The following is a 20,007-nucleotide window of genomic DNA, read 5'->3' as shown; positions in this document are numbered from 1 at the left end:
GTTTCTTCAGCTGTCAGACAAGTACTACGGGGAGAAGTGGGACTGGGAGAGGTCACTCGTGTGCCACCGTGCCCCTGACTGCAGCTATCGCGCAGCTCGGCAAAATAAGTGGCCAAGGTACGCAACTTAATTATTTAATGCAGCCGGTAGTGGATTGTTTGCTTAAACACGTTAATATAATTAATCCTTGATCGTTTCTGCATAGATTAAATATCGGCCGTTCTATAGGATTGGGGGGGGGGGGTGCGTCAAGCGTACGCACGCAGGTTGGGGGGGGTGTGTGAAAAAGTTCACGTGAGTACAGGGAGGGGTCAAGTTGACAGATTTTTGCGTACCTACTAAATGGATGGCCCCTTATTGTGCCCACGAGACAGCCTCCCTCGCACAGGGCCACCAATGGGTTCAGGCCCAACGCACCAGCAGGAAATATTGGTTCGTGTACTGGCCAGTAGCCTCAAGCAGGTATCCAAACAGAGTGGATCGGGGTGGATAATTTCAGTGAAAAGCGATGAACTCTTTGCACACATTGCGTTGTGATGCGAGGGATTGACTCGTGTGCAAGGGATATGGTGTACACCTAGCAGTGGATTGATCATGGCACATGTATGGATGTTGAACTTCTTTTACACTGTACGCAGCCAACCGTGCTAATCGGAGGTGCGAGTAAAGGACAACAAACTAAAGACAGAAGGCAGTTCGAAAGAAATAAGCTTTCAATCTCGATTTAAAAGTGCATTGCTCCAGTGGCTTTCTAATAGCGGAACAGCGTTCCAGACGGCCGCAGAAGCGCATCTGAAAGCACGTGATGCGGTGACCCTTTTTGTTCGATCGTTAGCCAAATGCCGCTGCGAGGATGACCGGAGTTCGCGTGATGATGATAACTCGCATATTAAAAAAAATCTGCTTTTGATACGAATAAAACAAAAGGCAATTCTTTAGGTTATTAAGAGAATCGGTGTTGTGTGTTGTTTTCCATTTGCTTTATTAACTTGAACTGTGAACTTACAAAGCACAAAGTAACATTGAGTATTTTTTTGGGGCCTTGTATTAAGACATTATTTTTCTAGTTCACTTAAAAACGCTTCAGATTGTTTTTCTTTTTCTCGTTTTCTGAAAGGCTCAACGCTCAAATCAATCCCAACACTTTTGAGAAGAGCAGAAACATTTAGACGAAGTTGCAATACCGTATAAAACAGAAAAACATTAACGATAAAAAAATAACTCGACAATGAATCTAGGAATAATAACGAGACTCAAAAGTGTTTACATTTACAAGCAATTTTTTTACGAAGAAAAGTTACCAAAACGACTTTTACTCGAGTCAAGGGTTCACGTTTTGCAAAAACATTCATAAGAACTGGAGCGTAATTTTACAGTTCAACATCCCTTCTAGAAGGATTGCATTAAAGTTATTTAGATAATGTTCAGCCGCTATAAAAATGTCCAAATGATAGGGCCACTTTATTGAGCTATCGACCTTGGCCAGGTCGCTTCTGAAAAATAAGTTAATATTTTGGTGAGCTTTGCCTGGTAGGATTGGCATGGTTTAGTTTTATTTCTGTGTGTTTGGGTGATGTTTACCTTTCTTAGACTTTGGACTATCGTGTTTTGTATTGCTGTTGTAACGTTCTTAGCCTCCCCTACTGGACATCTGTGGGAAATAGCTTCATAGCTCATCGGATTCCTCCAGTATAAATATGATTCTGATAAAAATAGGCACCACTTTGGAGGAAGTCAACAGTGGCTACCTTACATGGCAACTGGGGCCCAGCCACAGCAAACGGAGATGCGAAGTACCACCCCCAATATTCCTCCTTGACAGTTATGTACATCTTACAAAATGCAAATGTATTATTCATACGTTGATGGAAAAACAAGTATTCTCTATTTGGTGTAGAAACTATTAGAACATCCTATTCAGCACGGCAAGGCTGGCTTACGTTCGGCGCAAAATAAGTTCAACATACATACAATCACCGAGAAAAATTCTCCAGTTAACGTTTTGAAAATGCTTACTTATTTTTTTATCCAAAAAAATTCTACTTTTTCCGAAAGGCTCATTCGCTGGAAATGAACGTGACGCTCTGAAAATGACCTCACAGGATGGGAGCAACTTGGGGAATGGGGAGGCTTTGTCTAGCAGTGGTACGCTACAAGCTGGCCACAACAACACAAGGTTTCAGTTTGGCGAAAAAGTGCTGCAATTTACCGCAAGTTTGGTACAAAAATTCTGGCCAAAATTTGCCAGCAATGGACTTTTGCGCCAAAACACTAAGCACAGTTTTAAAAAAAAGTCACTTTCAAACTTGCCGTTTATTTATTTACATTACGATTCGTGTCGTTTTAACCAGGCGGCATGAAAAGGTTAAATGTATTCCCAAGCCACGTCACTCATCGTTTCTTTACTCATTCACCATTCGTGTACATGAGGTGGATGCCACTCATAACACTGGCTAAGCACGCACGAACGCACCTCGACAGTAAAAAAACATTTCTAACGTCGGCTCGTTAATAATCCAAAATGTTCGCCAAATCTGCCTTATTACAGACTCCTACGCAGCCGACCTCTACGCGGCATTGGTCAACATGTTATAAACTTCGTTTTTGCTCCTCTGTAATTTCCCTTTCTCTCCCCATAAAATCACTGCCAGCCCCGACGACGACTCGGACAACGATGGCCGTGTTCGGATCAGTGGGGGGGAGGTTGGAGGGGGCTCTCCCCAAAATGAACTTCAACCTGTTGACAAAACGAATCACACTTTCCAAGCGACCAGTCGTAGCGCTCCAGTGCCGTCATCGCGGGGGTATATTTACAGCGCACAGGTGAAATTTGCAGCGACTTTCCGCGTGCAAATCGAAAGTCAATTGAAAGACGGGGGGGGGGGGGTGTTCTCCCTCCGTTCCTGGGCTTGCAGGTTGCTTGCGAAGAGCCCTTAGTGTTGAATGGGGTGGGGTTGCTGCTTATTAAAAGGGCGCAATGGATTCATAAAAATCCACAAACCAACGGATGTGATGTCTAAATAGACCATCATGGGGGGGGGGTGTTCTTCCCCCCATTGAGATTCATGACAGCAACCGACATTCACGGTCACGTGGTGGAGTTAAAGGATAGGGCTTAGGCCAGTGCACCACAATTACAAATGGAATAGAATGCCACATAGCTACTCGTCAAAACACAACACACGCAGATTTGTACACGCACACCAAGGTGCAGTATTCACACTCGGATACAAACAGGTACACACACACAGATAGACATGCCCTTACACACGTGTCCACACAGACCAGGGTACACTTACTTAGAAAACAAGGGATTATTGTGACGTTGAGCAAAGACATTCAGTTCTTCAGTGTCAAAATGCCACAGCAATGGCACCAACATCGACAGACTACTCAAGCTGGCCTGAACCCCAACACCTCCTTCCCCTCCGCCTCTTCTATCACCACTATCACTTGCTCGGCCACCACCACCACCTCCTTTCTCAATCACCACCACTATGTCTGTGTCCTCCATATCGTAGAGCGCCGATTCAATTAGGATCTTGTGTCCCAAATGGTAATGCGGATCCAAACTGATGAGACACTGGTTGTTTCACCGAGCCTGATGCAAATGCTGTGGTGTGATCACCGGCACCTCGCGTCGAATGGCAGCCGTTGTTGTTCTACTACGTAACAAAGGGAGCTCCGATTCATATGAACCAATGCTCTGAGAGCTGTGCGCCGAACGGTTCAGCTATCAGGCAAGACCAGCATGTATCTGAACGAGGGTGAACTGGTCAACCTCGGAAAGCCTTAGCGTGGTGGCTGCCTCGGGATGGTGCTTGGGATATCCAGTATTCATCTTCTTGGTTCTTTCGGTAAAGTCACATAGACCTGGTCTTCACTTGAGGACGGCTGCTTGCGTTGTGGCCGAAACGTCGTGAGAATTATTTTATTATGTAAAATTTTTATTATTTTATTATTTCCATTCTAAGTGACTTTACCGAAAGAGCCAAGAAGATGAATCCCTACAGTCACGAAAGCTTTAAATCGAAATTTTATTATGTTTTATTTTATTATTTTATTATTTCCTTTCTACGTGACTTTACCGAAAGAACCAAGAAGATGAATCCCTGCAGTCATGAAAGCTTTAAATCGAAATTTTATTATGTTTTATTTTTATTATTTCCATTCTAAGTGACTTTACCGAAAGAGCCAAGAAGATGAATCCCTGCAGTCACGAAAGCTTTAAATCGAAAAATATCCAGTATTACTGGTCCAGTCACGGCAGCCAAACGGCCGCGAGAAATACCGCTTCAACCAATGGGTGAACCTGGCCCAAACTCTTGCCACTAACCCTGACCCCTGACCCTATTCGTCCCGATTCTCTGCTCATGGCTATGTCGCGCCCATCAACGCAATACCAACAACTTGCATTTAAATTGTGCCCATAAGGTAACAAACGTCTTTAAGCGACCCCCTGATGGCAGTTCGTCCTGTGTGGCACAAGGTGAACACAGCACCGGATTGAAAGTGGGCATTCGTCTGCCGGTAGGGGGGGGCGAATGTTACGGCTGCTTTACTCAATTCAGATATTAAGTCACCTTTTCACATTTGGTTCATTACCACTGGCACACAAGGCCTCCCTCCCCCTTTTTTCCAAACGTCTTTAACTTCCCCCGTGAAGCAGGCGGCAAATATTTCACAGTTAGAACAGCAGCAGTGTTAACCCGGACGGCCGGGGGGGGGGGGGGGTTAGAACCGCGAACCTCTGCGACAGGGGGCAAACTCGCAACCGCTCGGCCATCTCAACACCCCGCTAACATAATCCGATGGCCGCCCACCGTCAGCCACAGCACCAATCGCGACTGGCCGCGGTGGCAACTTTCCAAAGCAGACCCCCCCTCCCCCCCAACAGACACGAGATGTCTCCCGTCAATAACGCACTCGCTCGAGTGAAGGAGAGGACGCGCGCGAGACACTGCGATCAGTTGCCGAGTGGCGCTATCAGCTGTGTACCGTGGAGAGCTGTCTCCCATGTATAGAACTATTAGCACCAATTTAATATAGCGGTGGCGGGGGGGGGTGAAGAGACGCCCCTCTGGATGTGGATTCTGAATGGCCGGTCACGTCTTCTGTCCATTGCGTGGTCACGGATCGCTATGGAGGAACTGCCTTCCGGAAAATTATTCTGAACGGCTGTGTTACAACACGTGCATTGCACAAGACACGAATTCCCCTCATTGCAAGATACACTCCCACAACTTTGGCTTCAAAATATTGGAGGGTGGGGGGGGAATGTGCATCATAATCCGAAGAATCCAGTAGATACGTACATACACGAAACAGCTAGAGTGATACATCCGCTATCTGTTGGCTCAACGGAAGGAAATTAAACCAGCTATGAAAATCTGGTTGTGAATTACTGGTCACGGCTAACTATCCGATACTAGAACCCTCGTTTAATTTCCATACGAAATCCGTGACATTCAAAATCTAAAACCCTGACTCCATCCGGTACAGAAACCTCATCACTTCGTCAGATGCAGAACCCCCGTCGTCACGTTGGCCAATCCCACTGAATGGTGATAAATATAAACAATATTTTACAAATCCAAATAGAATGCTCGTTTAAAATCCACTAAGTCACGCAACAGATGCAGAATCTCTAACAACCAACAATGCACTTCAGCTGCCATGTGCATACATACATATATTAGGGATGAGCTTATCATTCCACGTTCTTAGATGACTTTTGGACTAGGGGCAATTTGCAAATTTTATTTCATATCGTATAATAGAACATTATTCCACTTGAATAACTTTTATTGTTTATGCACAAAATTAAGTCCTCTTTAATAATTTTAAACGTTAGTAATTTTTTTTACGTAAAATTCCAACAGTTAAACAAAAACTTGAATTAAACAATTGTTATATTTAAATAATTTACCCACAAGTCACATCACCTAACGTCTAAACGCTGGCACTTTTGGCAGGAAAAGCATGGAAGTGACATCACTTCGTAACACAAATAAATGAAGTCACTTTTATGTGAAATCACATTTTTGCAACGATCAGATTTCCCTTTTTTACGGATCCAAAACTCTCAATGTCCAGGATCATTAAATCAGGAATACATCCCTAATATATACATAAATATACACCGTTCGCACATGCACACATACACGATTGATCTTTCTCCGTAAATATCAGTGGAATCTGCCGCTGGTGCATTTAAATATCCATTCGTTCACCAAGGTCTATGGACATTTGCGCCGTCGGACCGGCAATGGGTTCCACAAGTCTTGTGTTTGTTTAAATCTTCGCTGAGCAGAAGGCTTGGGATCCTGGTGATGATGCGAGCCCTTTTGAGCAAGGCCTCTCAGTCGGAACATCGACCGTTTCTGGTTCAGCGTGAAACAGGTATCGTTCCGTCATAAGCGTTTTGTTTGTTTGGATTGAAACCCACGACTGAGCATCGGTATTCACAAGTAAACACAAATATATACAGCGGGATTCAATTCCCGGTCGCCGGTAACATCAAAGCACTGACATCGTCATTATTACCACCGCAGTCCTTCCAGGGCCGATAACACGTGTGTCGCTTTGCGTGACGTCGGAGGCGGTGGTCATGCAGACAAATTTGTCTCCTGCCAAAGGAATGTGGAATTTACGCTGCCGCCACTGCCGCCGGAAACAGTTTGACTCGCTCCATCCGAATCACAACCGGTCGCTTGCGAGAAAAGTCTTGTTTTGCCGGTGGGCGTCGCTTGCTCGTCATAGCGGGCAACCATTCTCCACCCCGCTGCTGGATGAAGAGAGGTGTTTGCGAACCCTGCTCGGGACCCAGTTGGAAAGCTGCTTTGGATAAATGTGGTTGTACAACCACTCCGCTTCAGGAAGGTGTAGAGACGCACCACGATGAGCCTCGGGACGGTGATATTCTCGGATGGGCAGCGATTGGCTGTGCAACGATGGTGTCGAGTTTTGGAAAATATGTTGGGCTGTACTAGGTCACCAAGCAGATTCGCATGCCGAGTGTGACGATACAGTAGTTGAACGTGGGAGATGGCAGTTTTGGATTCACAACGATAACATTTGACAACTTTGTAAAATGAATCGTCGTGTTCAGCTCTTTGCCGATTCACTGCTGGATGAATGCCGCACCGTGTCATAGGGGTTTGTTTGACCATACTAGGGGTTGTTTGACCACACCGCACTTGGCAGTGCTTGGCTGGTGAAAGGCGAGCCCCGGGAATGCTTCAGATATCACTCGCCCACTGATGTTAGCCGTGGCTGGCGGCTGAACTCTCGTCGCTGGGTTCACAGCGTTGTGGCAGACTCACTGCGACACACAAAAAAAAAAAAATCGCTCGGTCCACACATATCGCAAACAGCGGTAACATTTAAATTTCGCTACATGAGTGAGTGAATTTTGGGAACATTAAATAGAAACTTGATCAAATTTAGCAAAAGAAAAATACACAAAATTATGAATTTCAAATGAATGGTGATTATATTACCTTTTTTTAAAAATAGATATCCTAAACATAAACAAATTATAAAAGATAGTAAAATAACTAAACGTGAAATCAAGGTCACAATTTTAATGGTAGCGTTTAAAAGTATGTTTTGTAAATAATAAATATACGTCAAAATAGTATTTAAAACTGAACATGTGATGATTTTTATCTGGTTGAGTAAAATACAATGGTTCATTGATAACAAGAAAATATACATTTAATTAGACTAGTTAATCTAAAGAAACGTTATCAATAAAATAAAAAATAAATTGTGAATAAAACGTCAAGAAAAACAAAATAGCACCAACAAAGTGTGGGACTAGTTTAATTATTTGTGGGGGAAAAAAAAAACCTTTCAGTTTCAAACCCTACATGAATCTGAACCCACTTTCACGTCACACACATCGACCCTGCGCAAGCGATGTCAGTGTCGGGGCTAGTGACGTGCCGCTGTAATTGTTTAAATGGTGCACTGGATTGAGTCTCAAGGCATCGGGTCACAAACGCGTTGATCATTTACAGGAGTAGGCCTTAGCCCGTCTGGAATGTGCGGCCCATTTCGTCAGATCTCAAGACGCTTATTCAGGGCCGAGACTGGATAGCGCGCCGCGGTGCATAACAGGCGTTATAGGCTGTGGGGCCACGTGCTAGGCAGCAGAGGGAAATGTTGAACTCTATGCGCCCAGCCCTTCCCTAACCCGTACCGACCAGTGAAGTGAAGCATGGTCAAACAACACCCACGTAACCACGTACATCGTTAAACCTGTTCCCATGAACACCGTGATTAAAAGTGAACTTTCTTCCGGGTCTGCAAGTGGCCCATTAAAATTAAGCAAGTACCGTTTTGTTATGTTTCTGAAAGAATACATTCCCAGCGAGATACTTTCGCAGGCGAGTAAGACCAGGGTTTTTGTTTAAATCTCCAGTGTTCAGCCCTGAGACGTGGCTGAGAATTCCACATTACTATGGTGGGGGAGCAAGGCTATTCATTGGACAACTACTTTTCACTTCCCCCACAAAGCGGGACATATTATATCGACCCTCTAGGGTTGATGGGCCGAGTTAAAAGTAACATTGCAGTTAAAATGCAAAGCTTTAGTTAATGCATACCCCCACGTGGCAGCATTAGCCTGTAACAGTATTTACTACAATTACTCACTTCATGGTCATGTTGCGTGTCAAAACTTGAGTGCCGGTGGTAACGATACAAACGAATACAAAGCAAATCTACACACGTCCCCCTATCGGACTCAATCTTAATGCAACTCAACACCGATTCCCCACGTGAATCAATCTACTATCGAGCCAATGAATCTCTTATGGCCCGGCCGGCTGGATCACAATGAAGAGCTGACATCACCCCACGCATGCTCGCACACACGGCGTGCCGCCCCCCCCGGCCCCCCAGGCCGCCGAAGCCACTCAGCGGACCCCGAGTCAAACTGCGCTCCTCCATCACCTGATGTGAACCGGCTTCTCATCCACGCGCCCCGCACGCTTCTTCCGCCGAGGCTCAAAGTCCTCGTCAGACGTCTCGATTTCCCCGTCGTCGTGATAGTCATCGTCATTGTTGTTCAGCTTCCGCCGTCCGCCCTTCTTCTTCCCTCCCGGCCCTCCTCCGCCGAGGGGGACGGCGGCGGCGAAGGTCGGCACGGAGGAGGTGGCGCTGGCCGGGTTCGGCGACGGCACCGACGACGGCCGTGGAGGCGACGAGGAAGAGGACGAGGCCGAGCGAAGAGGCGTGGGTGGCAGCGGCAGCGGCGGCGGCGGAGACGACGACAGCCACAGCAACGACGGCGGCAGCGGCGGCGACGGTGGCGGCGCCGCCGCCGCCGTCGTCAACGCCGACGATGACGCCGACGAGGTGGGAGGGCCGTCTGCGCCGAACACGCCCGCCGGCGTGGTGGGCACGCACAGCTGCGGGTAAAGCCGGGAGAGCGTCTCCTCGAAGAAGGACAGGACGGACAGGCCCGCACGGCCCACCTCCGAGTCAGGCTGCGCACACAACAGAGAGACACGCGGGGGAGGGGGGGCACGCACGAAGACACGATTACGGTTAATAGGGCATGGGGGGGGGGGAAGGAATGGTTCTCGTTAATAGGGCATGGAGGGAAGGGATGGTTTTGGTTAACAGGGTACAGAAAGGGGAAACCTCTTTGCTTTACTCGAGTGTGGGGGCGCGGGTTCCAGTTCCTGGCGCAATGGGCGTCAAAGAAGATTAACACGGCGGTGATGATGGCAACGATCACTGGTTGTGACGATTGCGCAAACCACGACGAGGATTGCTCCTGCGATGAACGCGACAACGGCGAAAGCGCCAGAGACCAGTCACCTCGTTGAACTTGGCGCAGTTCTTGAAGATGAGCCGCACGTCGCTCACGAACTCGGCGGGAGTGTGGTAGTGATCCATGTGCTTCTTCTGCAGCTTCAGCTTGATGGTCGACAGGTCCATGGGCTTGCGGATCGTCTTATAGTAGCTAGGCACCTGGAGAGCGTGCACGCACGCAAACACACGTGCACGCACGCAAACACACACAGACATGTACACACACACACACGCATGCGTTAGCGCACAAACGTCCATGTCTACACCGCGTTTACACGACCAACTGTGGACATATCATGGTTGGGGAGGATGGGCGGGGGGGGAGCATGGCACGTAGACTCACAATCCCTCCGGAGTCGATAAGATGAGTGCCGTTTTTTGAGCAAGTCAATGGGGGTTATCCGATGGATAAACTCGCATTCGCCACAGGAATGTGAAATTTCCACCACTGGTCTAGGGCTGTTAACAGGACAGGAGCTCTGCCCTCAACTTATGGTGCACACACACACACGCGCGCAGGGTGAGTGTATCGGGCTGCGTACCGAGTGGCTGACGGGCTCGTGAAACGCCGCACTCAGCTCGTGGCAGAACAGGTGCAAAAGCAGCCGCTCACATTTCTGCACACAAGCACACACACACACATGCACAGACACGGATACACACGCCAGCGTAAACTCAAAAAAACACACGCGAGCGTGGGTATACAGTTGCACTGAAACGCTTCAGCCGTGACTTCCGATGTAAAGCTTGAGCGTGTCTCTGATCACGTGCCTTGGCATCTGTGTGACCATGCGTGCTTGTGATCACGTGCAGATGGCCACCCACCCCCTGTGTGTGCTGTGCCGGCCTTCACCAGGTGCTCTCTAATAGCACTTTCTTCAACAGACTGTCAAAGGCTACACAGAGGATCTTTGTCATTGTACATGTGTTAGTGTAGTGGGAGTGGTAGTACAGCGGTTAGCACGCTGCGCTACGAGCTCGGTAACCCGAATGCGACTTCCACTCAGGGCCAATACCAGTACAGAATACAGGAATGGGTCCTGGGCCTCCCCTAGGTCAACTCAGCCTCAAATGAGTACCTGGTGCAATATGTAAACATCGCCACTATGGAGACAAAGGCGGCCAGGCAAGGTGCTGACCACCTGACCTCTCGTGTGCCGTGGCCGGCCTTCACAAAAGGCGCTCGCCAACAGCACTTGCCACAAAAGTCAGTTAAGGCTATACGGGTGATCTCTGTTGCGTGCGTACACGCTGGTCGGGCCCGGAGAGCCCCGGAGAGGGCAGCAGGGTCTTGCGCTTCCCGTCCAGCCCATGCTGCTGATCCTCGCTGTCGTACTCCATCTCTGGATTCCCCACGCTCCGGCAGAAAGCGCACAGCCATTCCCCGCTGAGCAGGGAGCAGCGGTGAGCAGCGGTGAGCAGCGGTGAGCAGCGGGGGAGCAGAGATAACACTCATTAACAAAAGCAGCAATATCATAATAATGACAACACACGGTTTCTAGACCGAAGCGGACAACCGTGAACACGTGTGTAAACACCAGCAATGGGGGCGCAAAAGCGAGCACATGAGAGTACATATTAATTTGCTCGCTCACACACCCGATCACTCGCTCACCCGCCCTCTTCGCTCACCTGCCCTCTTACTGACCCGCCCCCCCTGCTCACCCTCCCGCTCACCCGACCACTCACCCCTGGCCGTGCCTACCCGCCAAAACCCGCCCAGAACCCGCCAAAACACGCCCGGCCTGAACCCACCCGCCCAAACCCACCCAAATCTGCCCGCCCGAACCCAACCAAATCCACCCGCCCAAATCTGCCCGCCCGAACCCAACCAAATCCGCCCGCCCAAATCTGCCCGCCCGAACCCAACCAAATCCACCCGCCCAAACCCACCCAAATCTGCCCGCCCAAATCTGCCCGCCCGAACCCAACCAAATCCACCCGCCCAAACCCACCCAAATCCACCCGCCCAAATCTGCCCGCCCGAACCCAACCAAATCCACCCGCCCAAAATCCGCCCGCCCGCACCCGCCCAAATCCGCAAACCCGAACCCGCCCAAACCAGACCGCGAGCCCACTCACGTGGGAAACGAGAGCAGGGCCGGCACGTGGCAGCTCAGGTGGAAGACCTTGGGGCACCGCTCGCAGCAGAGGAGGTCTCCTCCGTTCTGACACACACCGCACCAGTCTTCGTTCGGGTCGTCGTCGTCCGCCGAGGCGTTTGCCTCGCCCCCGCCGCCTTGCCACGCACAAAACATATTGCCATTGCGCTCAAGGACAGAATTTTCGAATAAATGCATTTTATATGTGTTTGCTGTGTGAGCAGGTTTAAGAGGTTTGCAAGCAAGCTTACATTGTTACCATCCAACCGACTTTAAAAACCGAGTATAATTTAATGAACGAAACTAATTGGGACGAGAAAGTGTAAGTGAAGATTCCGCGATCGGCTCCCACCTGTTCCCCCTCTTCCTGTGCTGCCGCTCGTCACTCCCCCAGCCCCCTCAGCCGAGCCGGGGTTAGAGGTCGGGGGCGTGAGGCTTGACCCGCGAGAACCGAGCTTCCACCATCGCCGCGTAGGGGGAAGCATAAAACCAAACACAAACGCAGGGGCACACACGCGGTGAGTGTCGGGTTCACGCATGCAAGAAGAAACAAAGATGCCGTCCGTTGAGGGATCAGCGATTGTCTGTTTATTTACAAATAATAGTTAAATCTATTTTCTAAATTTCATCCTCATCGGTGCTACCGGCATCAATTCCAGAGATGAACAAAACATTTAAAAAGTACACAAAGCAGTGCAACCCTTTGTGGTAGAGAACCATCTGCACAAGTGGACATCATACAGACATTTCATTGATCCCTTCAAGTGACCCATGGTTGGGACATTATGGAGCAGCACTGATTCATGCTGCCACTGAAAGTGCCAGGCTCAGCGCTCTTGACATTTTGAACCGCCCGGCCAGATAAAAAAATATGCACACACACACGATTTCGATTTAAAGCTTTCGTGACTGCAGGGATTCATCTTCTTGGTTCTTTCGGTAAATAAAATAAAACATAATAAAGGCAGACCTGTTCTCCACCTGAAGACGGCTGCTTGCGTTGTGGCCGAAACGTCGTGAGAATAATTTTAGAATGTTTTATTTTTATTATTTTATTATTTCCCTTCTACGTGACTTTACCGAAAGAACCAAGAAGATACACACACACACACGAGTGCCACACAGCACCGTTCGCTTTGGCAACTGCGACACGCACCGCTCCCCCCCAGCCAGCCTCACCATGCAGGAGCGCCGCTTGCTGGGCGTGCTGCCTTCCGGCTTGATGCGCACTTTGGTGGTGCTTGTCGTTTTTGTCGAGCCACCTGCAGTTCTGCTTCTGCCGCTGCCTTGCGACTGCTGCTGCTGCGGCGGCGGCGGTGGCGGCGGTGGGGAGGAGTGGCGGCAGGCGTTGCCGTGGCTGGCGGTGGTGCCGGGCTCCTGCTTCACGTAGACCTGCTCCACCTTCACGATGGAAATGTGGTCCAGCGGATCGCCCATGGCACTGTTGGACACGCAAAAATAACCGCTCGTTAACATATTAATTTTTCTTCTTGGTTCTTTCGGTAAAGTCACGTAGAATGGAAATAAATAAATAAATACAATTAAATAAAACATCTTTTCTTTTATTATTTCCATTCGACGTGACTTTACCGAAAGAACCAAGAAGATGAATCCCTGCAGTCACGAAAGCTTTAACTCGAAATATTAATTTTTATTTGAAATAGTAATTAAATCTGGGAGGCCCCTTCGTCAAGCCACTGCTGGATGAAGGCCTCCCTACGGCGTGACTGGCATTGCGCGGGGAATTATTTTGGTTTCTGTTGGGCTGTATCAGGGTGGCTAAGCAGCTTGGCGTGCCGAGCGTGAACATACATTAGGAATTGGCAGTCTTGGATTTGCAGCATAGAAGAACGTTTAGTAAATCAATCAATATGTATTTTACGCACCAATATTGCCCTCGATAAAGTAGTGCATCGGTGCACATTACAACGGGACGGGAACGGCACAGGGGGGCGTACAGCAACAGGAAAGAGAAAACAAACCCTGTGACAACCTCGGTGGCTGATACCGACCGAGCAAAATAAAGTGTAACCGTGTGCAACGAATAGCATAAGAAAAGTAAGTAGTAAATAAAATAAATAATGAGTAAAAGAAACTGGATTTTTTCATCTTCTTAAATGTTCTATTTTATGGGAGGGCAATTGGGAACATATGTCGTGCACAGGCCGCGGAACTGAGCGGCGTTCGGCGCGTTTTGGGGCGTGATGTAACACCAAGAGCAATAATAATGTTCCATCCTTTGTCAACATTCACTGCTGGATTACACAGGAACACATGCACAAATACGCGCGCGCACACACGGAGGCACGCACAAATACACTCGCACGCACAGGTATACAAACACAGGCATGAGCACGACTGGCACACACACAGACAGCGCGAGGAGAAGGACGATGAGCAGCAGTGACAGCCCGAGGGGGTGAGTGATGGTACCTGGCTCGGCTGCCGTTACTGGAGGCACTTGAGGGTCGAACGGGAGCCATGTGAGACGTGGAGTTGACGGCCCCTGTGTTGGCACAGACAAACAAAGACCCCCCCCCCCCATATAGCCTTAACAGACTGTCAGGGCAAGTGCCGTTAGCGATCACCTATTAAGGCTGGCACGGCACACGAGGAGGGGTGGGTGACCAGCACCGCGCCCGGCCACCTTTGTTTCCCGAGTGGCGATGTTTACACACCGGACCAGGTGCTCATTTGAGGCCGAGCCGATTTAGGGGAGGCCCAGGACCGGTTAAGATAATCTTCACTGGTGTTGGTGGCTGTGAGCGGGAATTGAACTCGGGTCACCGAGAACAGGGGACGAACAAACTCCACGCAGAGGTGCCCGAGTCTGGAGTCGAACCCAGGTCCCTTCACCGCTGTGAGGCACCAATGTTCCCACTGCGCCCCACCTTGCCGTCGCTGCGCCACCCCCTGGCACAACCGCGGTTCAAAATTACCGTGCAGGTGCGATGCACCCAGGTTTGGCGACTGCACCGGCGGAGGATGGGGCGACTGCGAGCTTGACCCCGGGGAGGAGAGGTGGGCGGCCGTGGTGCCGTGGGACAGGTGGCCGGGAGGGGGCCCATCTCGCATCAGCAGCATGCCGCCAAACTCGTCCAGCTGTGAGAGGATACAGTGGGGGGGGGGGGGGGGGGGAGTGATTCACCAATCTCGCTTCACACACAAACACACACACACGCGCCCGCGTGGATACGTACGCAGTGACTCGTTCACATTCACAGACATGCATGTCCTTAAGAGTCAAACGTCTGTAATTTTTAAGTCAAAAACTATTTAAGTAAAAAAAAACAATCCCGAGTAATATGTATATATATATGGTGAGGGAGGGAGCGGCGGTTTGGTGGCTACCAGCGCGTCCGTGCTACAAAGCCAGTCACCCGAATTTGAGTCTTAGTCACGGCGAAGTGAGTGATAAATGAACCGGTCCTGGGCCTCTGCCAGGTTGACTCGGCATTAAAAGAGAAACAATAACGCAGCGTGTCAAAACATCGACACCGGGGAGACAAAGTTGGCTGAGCATGGTGCTAACCACACACCACCCCCCCCCCCCAGAGTGCCGAGCCAGCTTTTAATAAGTGCTCGTAAGCAAGGCTACTGACGGAGCAGCTGTATTTAGTGTGTGTGTGGACAGGTGCCCACGAGCTCACCTGTATGGGAGGGATGTCGGGTACCGTGGGTAGGTTTTCGGGGTTAGTGACGGACGGGATTGACGAGAGACCCATGGAGAGGTGGGAGCCACCCGGGGGTCCAGGTCCCCCACCCCCGACAGAGTGCTGCAAAAGGAGCACAAACAGAGATAAAGATCCCCCGTAGAGCCTGAACAGAATGTTGGGGCAAGTGCTGTTAGCAAGCACCTATGAAGGCCGGCACGGGGGGGGGGGGGGGGGAGGGGTTGGTGGGTGGGTGCGTGGCCAGCACCACGCCTGGCCACCTTTGCCTCCCCAGTGGTGATGTTTACGCAAAGCACTAGGTATTAATTCAAATAATCCTCACTGTGGATGGCTGTGAGTGGGAATCGAACTCAGGTAGCCGGGTTCGTAACACAGCATGCTAACCACAACACCACAAACACACACACAACACCACATACACACAAAACCACACGTAAATGTGCCCCCTATGTGCCCCCTCCCCCACCAGTTGGCTGTCGTGAGGTGGACCCCCCCCCCCCACCCTCCATCCCCCCCACCCTCCATCCCCCCCAACCCCCCGTGTCCCCCAATCATGTCTCACCTGCCGCATGAGTTGGGGGGGTACCCCTTGCTGGCTGGAGTGTGATGGCGCTGACCCCCCGGGAATGGATCCCGTGGAGAATTGCTGCAGCTGCTGCAGCGGGTTGGGTAGGGGTCCGCAGGGGGGCCCCCGTGAAGTGGGGGGCAGGGTGACCAGCCTGGGGGGCTGTGTGGTGGGTAGGGAGACACAGGGGTACCACAGTTACATAGAAGACAAAGATCCCCCGCCCCACCGAAAGTCTTTAGCAGACTACTGGGACAGGTACTGTTATAGCGAGGACCTATTAAACACATACAGTAAAACCTTGGATTGAGAGCATAATTGGTTCCGGAAACGTGTTTGTAATCCAAAGCACTCGTATATCAGTTGTGATCACGTGACGCTCTGCAGACAAAGCGTATACCCGATTAGAAGATGCATCCCCCAACTTCTGCTTCAAAATACAGGGGTGGAGGGGGAAAGTGGATCTGATAATCTCGATAACATGGTAGAAATATTTTTGCTATTAGAAATAATAATAATAAGCGTCATTCATGTGCTGCGTGGGTTACCTGTGCACTATGATATTGCAGGATGATTGGCTGTTGGTTGACCATGTGGACGGAGGTGAGCGGTCGTTGCGGTGCATGCTGGGAGGACGGCTGCCTGATGGAGGCGGCCAGGCGGCTCAGGCGGTGCTGCATGTGCTGCAGGCGGAGCTGCGCCAGGTTGATTTGGCCTGACCAAAAACATCGCCGCCATCATGATCACGCACCCTCACGACTGCCACCATCTGACATCATCCCACGACCATCATCATTGTTAAAGGCATCATCGCCATCGTCATCTTCGTCGATGTCATCAATACTAGAATTAACAGTCGGAAATGGCTTGCCACTGCTGTATCATTGCCAGCATAATCATCAGCACCATCAACACCATCAGTGTCAGTCACCATTCCCATAGTTATCATTATCATCATCGATGTCAATGTCATCACCACAATCAGCATCAGTCCCTACCACCAACATTGTCATCATTATCATCATGATCTCTACCATCAACATCAACAACGGCACAACCATTTATGTTACAACCATTGTCATCAACACCAGTGTCAGTCTTCATCTAGGTCATTTCAAATTACGATAAATAATATCACCATTACCATCAGCAATCACTACCATCATAATTACCAGCATCGTTATTAACATCTTCACCAGTGCCATCAATATCATCAGCAACGTTACCATCATCAGCACCGTCGCAATCCGTATATCAACTATAATCATACCTGCCAGCATCGTATTATGAACATTATCAACATCAGCATGACATCATGACAATGATGCTAACCATAGCTTAATAACAAACATCGTTTATCCAGGAAATATTCGTAGAGTGTGCAGACTCTTTTGACAAGGGTGCAGCTATTTGGGATGTTCAGCCAATTCCATGAATGAGTTTGGATTCGTGCGGGAGATAACCCACCAACACGCACACGAGGGGGTGACACTCAACTCTCCGCACATATCGTTTCAAGCAACTATTGCAGGACTGCAAATCTTCTGGGCCACCTTGCATCCCAAGCCTACAACAGCCAGTAATGCTTAGACAGTCTCCCATGCAGAGGGACAAGACATAATCGCGCATAGACTCTGAGATGGGGCGCATTTTAGAGTGATTGGCCGCAGGGCTCTGCCAACGGTCACGCAACTCACCCGGCTGTGCCCCACCGCCACTGCCGGCTCCAGCCTCTGCCGAGGGTGGAGCCATGCTCCCCGCACTCTGATTGGTCATGTAAGATTGGGGTGCATCCCTCCCGGGCCCAGTCACAGGGTTCTCCATCACCAATGTTCCTGTGGCACGCACACATACATACACACACATGTATACGCATATATGTATACACAGGCAAAAAATCCCCCGTATATCCTTATCAGCAGTGTGCAGCTGCATTGCGAAGCAGCAGAACAAAGCAACAGTGGGCAGCAACAGTGGGTAGCAGCAGTGGGCAATAGCAGTCAGCAGCAGCCGTGGGAAGCAGCAGTGGGCAGTAATTCTGGGCAGCAGCAGTGAGCAGCAGCAGTGGGCAGCAGCAGTGGGTAGCAGCAGTGGGTAGCAGCAGTGGGCAATAGCAGTGAGCAGCAGCCATGGGAAGCAGCAGTGGGCAGTAGTGCTGGGCAGCAGCAGTGGGCAGCAGCAGTGGGTAGCAGCAGTGGGCAATAGCAGTGAGCAGCAGCCATGGGAAGCAGCAGTGGGCAGTAGTGCTGGGCAGCAGCAGTGGGCAGCAGCAGTGGGGCAGCGACAGTGGTGCAGCAGCAGTAGGGGGTAGTAGCAGTGGTGCAGCAGCAGTGGTGCAGCAGGCTCACGCACCCAGGTTGAGGACGTTGCGTGCCCAGAAGTTGGGGTCGCAGTAAAACCTGACGACGCCGCCGCTCAGCGCCGGCGTGGGATCGCAGGGAGCTCGCAGCACGCGGCGCAGCTGGAAGAAGATCTGTGCGAAACAGACGACGGCCACCACTCGTCAGGTCTTCGTGAAACCAGACACTCCAACCCGAAACCGCCGCAAGTGCGAGTGTCGGAAGCTCTTACAAGCAAATTGAGCAAAGGACGCACATTTCATTTCATTTAGGAATATGCCAAACGTCATCACGTAAAAATTTCGAGGTCTCAATTGAGAATCCAGGAAGTGAGATTAGTGTTTGACCACCGGCCATCATTGCTTCGAAAGACACTGGTGCTGTTAACGATAACCACATCGACATCATCAGCAACAGCCATGATCTATTCGCTGCTGGATGAAGGCCTCGCCCCCCCCCCTGACCGTCGCCACATCTCACGCTATCGCGACAGAACAATCAATCTGGCTCTTCCTGCGCACGGGCTGGTGGCATCGCTCCATCTCTCTGCAGTGGGCATCGTCGAGCGTCGGTGCAGATGGTGACAATGACGATGGTAGTGCCAAAAAAGCTGATGTTGATGATGAGGATATTAACGTCGACTGTGACGACGAAGATGCTGATGATGATCTCGGCGACGCTGGCGGTGGTGGCGGCGTCGCACCAGTCTCTTGCTGTAGAGCAGAGCGAAGTTGCTGTGTGCCGTCAGGGCCCAGCGCGCGAAGTTCATAACGTGGTCGACCTGGCGGGACAGCAGCATCACCTCCCCGTGCTGCGCCTGCAGCCGAGACTGCCGCTCCCCCGTCAGGGCCTACACACAATACACACACACACAGTACATTTACACACACACAGTACATTTACACACAATACACACACACAGTACATTTACACACACACAGTACATTTACACACACAGTACACACACACAGTACATTTACACACACACAGTACATTTACACACAATACACACACACAGTACATTTACACACACACACACAATACACACACACAGTACATTTACACACACACAGTACATTTACACACACAGTACACACACACAGTACATTTACACAAAGTACATTTACACACACACACAGTACATTTACACAAAGTACATTTACACACAATACACACACACAGTACATTTACACACACACAATATACACACACAGTACATTTACACACACACAGTACATTTACACACACACACAATACACACACACAGTACATTTACACACACACACTACATGTACATAAAACACAAAGATACCCTGTAAACAATTGAACAGACTTTTAGGGCAAGTGCTGTTATAGGATACACCTATGAAGGCCGACACGGCACATGAGGCAAGTGCTGATTTTCACACACAGCACCAGGTACTCATTTAAAGTTGAGTGCACCGAAGGGAGGCCCAGGACCGGTTCAGCCATTCGACCGGTTCATTGTGGAGGCATGC

The 20,007-nt window shown here is 50.0% G+C and overlaps 1 protein-coding gene across 1 annotated transcript in view; it reads right to left on the bottom strand.

Moving 5' to 3' along the window:
* Positions 1-963: 963 nt before the first annotated feature.
* Positions 964-20,007, bottom strand: part of LOC144728028 (E3 ubiquitin-protein ligase TRIM33-like) — a 32,310-nt gene continuing 13,266 nt past the window's right edge. Inside the window, exons 7-21 of the mRNA XM_078607239.1 lie at positions 19,212-19,358; positions 18,522-18,642; positions 17,867-18,004; positions 16,718-16,884; positions 16,167-16,331; positions 15,581-15,706; positions 14,870-15,032; positions 14,364-14,436; positions 13,110-13,371; positions 12,283-12,385; positions 11,911-12,067; positions 11,077-11,215; positions 10,371-10,445; positions 9,835-9,987; positions 964-9,497 (exon numbers count right to left, since the gene is read on the bottom strand). Coding sequence (XP_078463365.1) covers positions 8,958-9,497; positions 9,835-9,987; positions 10,371-10,445; positions 11,077-11,215; positions 11,911-12,067; positions 12,283-12,385; positions 13,110-13,371; positions 14,364-14,436; positions 14,870-15,032; positions 15,581-15,706; positions 16,167-16,331; positions 16,718-16,884; positions 17,867-18,004; positions 18,522-18,642; positions 19,212-19,358 — 2,529 coding nt within the window. The 3' untranslated portion in view covers positions 964-8,957. The remainder of the gene's footprint in view (positions 9,498-9,834; positions 9,988-10,370; positions 10,446-11,076; positions 11,216-11,910; positions 12,068-12,282; positions 12,386-13,109; positions 13,372-14,363; positions 14,437-14,869; positions 15,033-15,580; positions 15,707-16,166; positions 16,332-16,717; positions 16,885-17,866; positions 18,005-18,521; positions 18,643-19,211; positions 19,359-20,007) is intronic.

Source organism: Lampetra planeri, chromosome 27 (assembly GCF_965212315.1).
Source record: "Lampetra planeri chromosome 27, kcLamPlan1.2.h2, whole genome shotgun sequence".
NCBI lineage: Eukaryota > Metazoa > Chordata > Hyperoartia > Petromyzontiformes > Petromyzontidae > Lampetra > Lampetra planeri.
The sequence above is the reverse complement of the archived record's forward strand: the minus strand, read 5'-3'. Positions and strand labels throughout refer to the sequence as shown.